Below are 5,731 nucleotides of genomic sequence, written 5' to 3'. Positions count from 1 at the left end.
CAGTGTGTCGAACACTGTGTGTGTGTGTGTGTGTGTGTGTGTGTGTGTGTGAGTAACCTCGCGTCACCAGGCTGTGTCGAGCGCTATGCTGCCTTCTCTCTCACTAGTCGAGAGAGAGAAAGAGAGAGAGAGAGAGAGAGAGAGAGAGAGAGAGAGAGAGAAGCATAGCGCTCGGCAGACAGGAGGGGAGGAGGGAGGGAGGCAGACAGACACTGAGGGAGCGCTGTCACTGGGGGCAAAGAGCAGACAAAAGGAGGGTGGGTGCGGATTGCGCGCGTGTACAAAGGTTATATAGAGCTTATGACGTCATAAGCTCCTGCATTTTAGCACCTCGCGCACTGCTCTCTTCAATGAGGAAGTACCTTGTAGAATCTTGTAGAAAAGTGTCGATTTTAAGGCTTTGGGTTGAAAGTAATGTATAATAATTTCTGAGGGACACAATTACTAACATAAGACCCTAAATAACATAGTTAGAACGTTTTTGTGGATTTTGGTTTCCAGGGACTTTAACGTTTGTTTGGCACAACTCATACTATTAACTGCCGCGGGGTTCCGCATTTCTGGGTGGCAAGTGACGTCACGCTGATTCGTCCCATATTGTTATTCCAAATGCCTGTGTGTTGCCCTGGCACAGCGCGTCCATCACGTGTAACGCCGTGTAAACTGTCATTTTTGTTCCAGTCAGTGAATGAAGCAGTGACGTCACAACCGTAGGCAGCAAAAAACAAACAAAAAAGAAAAAAAACAGCGGGGAAGCGCCGCTGACTCGGAGAAGCCCTGCCTGGCCTGTGGCTCAGGCAGCCCGGTGGAGACAGCAGGTGACAGGCACCGCTACAATAAACACTAACCCTAACCCAAGTGAAAGTTCCCCCGTAGCTGCTTTAATGGTCCGCCTGCGTTCGATAAAACGCACAAGGTACCGCGGCGCGTTACCTCCACATGGTGCGTGACAAAGCAGGGATGTGATGAGTTGTCAGTGAGAATGGCCGGTCACAGAGAGGAGGATGGACTTCCTGTAGTAGCATCAGTGTGAGCATTTCTTCTTGTCAGCCAAAAAAAGGGGGAAAAATGCAGATGTAGTAGAATTTTTATTTGGGGAAAACGCAAAAGCATGTTCACAATTTAATCTCAAGCCATGCTGGTCTTCTTCTGTGCCGATAGTTGGTGTTTGCCTACACCTATAGTATGTGTGCTGTACATGTATAGCCTCTGCTGAGCTGTGTGTGTGTGTGTGTGTGTGTGTGTGTGTGTGTGTGTGTGTGTGTGTGTGTGTGTGTGTGTGTGTGTGTGTGTGTGTGTGTGTGTGTGTGTGTGTGCGCTGGGTATGCAGTCTATGGTTGGGGTATAGGGTCTCCGGGGGGATGCTGCAGATCTACTGTAATGACCACAAAGGACACTAGATGTCCTCATAAGGCCACTGTACACTCAAGCATTTACCATTCACATGAGAGATAAGAGCTGTTCAACGTCTATGGAGGAGGTAGAGCTGTCGCCTGGGAATCGGAAGGTTCCCGGTTCGAGGCGGGCTCCTCCCGGCTGTGTGTCCTTGAGCAAGACACTGAACCCCTAACTGCTCCCGACGAGCAGTTAGCACCTTCCTTGCTTACAATATAATAACACGTCTACAGCCTTACATAATGCTTCATCATAAACAACTTCAGCAGTCCTCTCAATATTCATACATTCACACCATAGGTTTACCACAAGTCTCTGTCTGATCTTCTCCTCTTCCTCTGCTTCATCTCTCAAGTGTCCACAGATCTATCTCTTCCAAAAGGCCATCTGGGGTGGTGCCCCCTTGGGCAGCAGCGGCTCTGTGCCATCAGAGATTATCCAGATGGCAGGGCCATCGTTGCCCTCAAGGCAACCACGGCAGCGTTCCTTGAACTCTTCGGCTCGGGCCATCTCCTCCAGTTCAGGGGAGGTTTCTGGGCACCAGTTCTCCATGAACTTATCCTTGGCCTCGCACCAGTTCACCAGAACCTCCTCAGGCTGCTCCCCGAACAGCCAGTCTGGAGCCAAAAAGAGGAAGAGGAGGAGGAGGAGGAGGAGGAGGAGGAGGAGGAGGAGGAGGAGGAGGAGGAGGAGGAGGAAGATATGTTGGGAGGAGATGGAGTACGAAGGGAGTAGATGGTGAGAAAGACAATGACTTAGTGAATGACATATGGGAAATGTATTTATGTTGGTTTAGTAGACTGTAATTGTCTGTTGGTATGTTGGTATATTGTGTTTACCCCATAAACACAATATCAACAACAGGCAGTTATGCAAATATGCAGGTGAAACTATGAAACTGCACCTGGATGTTTGCATTATGCGGTTTCATAAGGCTTCATAGTGAAAACAAACAGATAGTAGTATTTTCTTCTGCAATGGCAGACCGAGAAGCTAATAGTGGCCTATACCTGCCAGGTCGTGGATGAGGTCTTTGATGAGGTGGCCGATGATGGCGTAGCAAACCAACAGCACCATGAAGGCAGCCATGAGCAGGTAGAGGACATGGGGCTTCAGGTAGATGGCGTCCCGGGCCGGCGGTATGTAGGTCTCAAAGAACACCGCCCCGTCCGCCTCTTTGTAACGGGAGTTTACACCCACCAACGCCGGCACGCCGTGCACGCCCACCGCCACCGTCGGCGGCTCCTCTGCCATGCTCTGTGAGACTCTTCACGATGCAGGCAATAGCTATAGATAATCCAAAAAACAGAAATAACCTTACTATGTATAATAATAATTATACACTAATAATCTTAATAATAATAATCATCAATAATCTTAACACAGTGGTTCTCAACATGGAGTCCAGGGACCACCAGGGGTCCTGGCTTGAGTGCATTCCAGGGGGTCGCCAGCAGCAAATTGATCAACACAATCAAAACTTCAACATTATTTCATTTAGGCTACCAGGAGTTAACACAATTACAGAATGTAGAAGCATGACTGTTTTGACACTACATCCTAGTATCCTATTACATGTAATATATTAATTTGAGCAGTAACTCAGTAATATAACTGATTATAAATAGGATTTCAGTCATATTATACCAGGTACTTTGTCAAGTAAGACAAGTTACAAATTGAGTTACTCCCCCATCAAAGCACATATTTAAATCAAGATACAATCATTTCCTAATCAAACAGTGTGTTCCTATGCAAATAACCCCTATATATGACAATAACAAAGGAAAAGGATAACATTTAGAATTTTGGATTGTTTACACTGACTTCAAGACGGTTAAAATAATTTTTCGGGATGGTTCGACGAGGCGGTGATGTCGTTCTGCTACTGCTGTTATTTTGGTGAAAGTAATGCAAAAGTAGTGTAATAAGTAACAAGTTACTCTACACAGACAGTAATATTATAAAGTAACTTATTACATTCAAATGAAAGTAACTAGTGATATGTAGTATATTACATTTTGAAAGTAACTTGCCCAACACTGATGAGTAATACTGTACATACAGCGAGGAAGCAGCCGAGGATCCTCCAGTCCACTGAGTATCTGTGTGCGCTCCTCCTTCTAAACACTATAGTAGGCACGCACTACTTCTTTACACTGCGCTAAACCTATACGCACAACTGTAGCTCTGTCATGGGTGAAGTTTTTATAGGCTATATGTTTTTCCCTGGACGAGCTCCCTACCTACCTGCCTACCTGCCTGCCTGCCCACCTGCCTGCCTTCCTCCCTGCCTACCTACCTGCCTGCCTGCCTGCTTGAGGTACGCAGGTGGAAATCAGATTAGCTGCAGCTTCAGCTACTCAAGGTCAGAGGAACGAGGCTGTGAGTCGGGTGATGGGAGTATTTACCTACACGACCAGTCAAACATCTGAACATGTTTCTTAATTTTTTACAATTATAGAATTATAGATATAGAATTATAATTATAGATTTTTTCACGTGATAGAATAACACTAAAGACATTAGAACTATGAAATAGATGGAATTATGCAGTGATCAAAGAAGTGCAAAAAAAAAAAAAAAGATTCCAAAGCAGATTCCAAACTGAATGAAAAGACAAAAGCTTTGGAAAGAAATTCATATCATATCAGCTTCAAACACATTGAAGTGACAGAAAAACAAAAGATCCACACACTGTGGTCGCTCAGTAAATTGAATGTGCAACATTTAGATCAGAGATCTTCCTTTTGTTTTCCCTTCACCTCAGTTTGATTTGTGATCAAGTCTCTTTGGATGTGCGCACCCTAAAACCCCTTTTTTCTATTCTAAGAGACGCATTTCAAGCATTTAAGCAGCATTTAAATCAGAATGGCCTTAAAATAATAATAATAATAGTACATCCAATCCGGTGTGTCCAAACCTTTGACTACTGTATGTAACATGCCCTATCTATCTGTCTGTCTGTCTGTCTATCTATCTATCTATCTATCTATCTATCTATCTATCTATCTATCTATCTATCTATCTATCTATCTATCTATCTATCTATCTATCTATCTATTTGTCTATCTATCTATTTGTCTGTCTGTCTGTCTGTCTGTCTGTCTGTCTGTCTGTCTGTCTGTCTGTCTATATATCTATCTATCTATCTTTCTATCTATCTATCTATCTATCTATCTATCTATCTATCTATCTATCTCTATGTATGTATGTATGTATGTATGTATGTATGTATGTATGTATGTATGTATGTATCTATCTATCTATCTATCTATCTATCAATCTACCTTTCTATCTACAGTATCTATCTATGTATCTATCTATCTTTCTTTCTATCTATCTATATATCTATCTATCTACCTACCTTTTTTCTATCTAGCTATCTATCTACTGTATCTATTTATCTATCTATCTACTTGTCTGATCATCTGTTTATCTGTTAATGTATCTAGACAATGTAAGTAGGGACATCATAACTGAAGAGAAATCCCGCCCCTCTGCTTACATCAGTATTTCATATGGCTGTCAGTCATATAATCCTCGGCATTTACAAACAAGGTCATCTGCCTTGACACAACCTGGCTTTAGAGATACAGGTAAGAGGGATTAGAAGAAGAACACAGAGAGACACAACGTTGTTCAGTTGTTTACTGGAGAAAAGCTTAATCCAACAGCAGAACAGGGAAGCTGATGTACAGCACACGTTTCATTCAGTGACGCATTACAGCAACACATGTGATGTCATGGGAAGATAATGCTAATTATTTTTAATAATAATATAATAAATAATCAGAATAATCGTCATAATAAATGGTTGTATTATGGGTTTCTGTGTTTTTATATTAAAAAAGCTTCAGCAAAAACTACAACAAACAGAGGACATTCATCTTTGGACGTAAACTGAGATGGGTGTGGTAAAGAAACTACTGCAGTGAGAAGATGATGGTTCAAAGTTCAGCGCAGCAGAGAACATGTGACTTTGCAGAAGTCAGAGGGAAGTGACATAGGGGGTCATGGGGCAGGTGAAGGTGGATATCCTGTCTCCTCCAGGGACGCCGCTTGGTGCTGGCGGGATGGAGGAACGTCCGCTTCCAGGTGCCTGGAGAAGCCCTGGCAGAAGCCCCTCTCTCTCCCTGTCCATCTCCAGCCTGCTGTCTCTCTCTCCCAGCTCACTGGAGATGCTCGCCTGGTGCTCCACCTCTATGTCCGCTCCACCTTCCTCACAGTCATCCTCCTTTGGCTTTGGGCCAAGAATCCAGTCTGTGAGGGGGTGGGGAGTGGGGGGGGGGGGGGGGAGAGAAAAGGTGCAAGTAAAATAGCAGTTTTTCTGTGG

At 43.9% G+C, this 5,731-nt stretch overlaps 1 protein-coding gene across 1 annotated transcript; it reads right to left on the bottom strand.

The window, feature by feature from the left end:
* Positions 1–1,761: 1,761 nt before the first annotated feature.
* Positions 1,762–2,649, bottom strand: LOC310797376 (uncharacterized protein; the record flags this gene model as incomplete). The annotated part of the gene is made up of 2 exons (XM_083659747.1): positions 1,762–2,012; positions 2,406–2,649. The coding sequence occupies 2 exons, from the start codon at positions 2,647–2,649 to the stop codon at positions 1,762–1,764; spliced, it is 495 nt and encodes a 164-aa protein (XP_083515873.1).
* Positions 2,650–5,731: the final 3,082 nt, after the last annotated feature.

The sequence above is a fragment of the Poromitra crassiceps genome (assembly GCF_964638095.1).
Source record: "Poromitra crassiceps genome assembly, chromosome: 23".
Lineage (NCBI taxonomy): Eukaryota > Metazoa > Chordata > Actinopteri > Beryciformes > Melamphaidae > Poromitra > Poromitra crassiceps.
The sequence above is the reverse complement of the archived record's forward strand: the minus strand, read 5'-3'. Positions and strand labels throughout refer to the sequence as shown.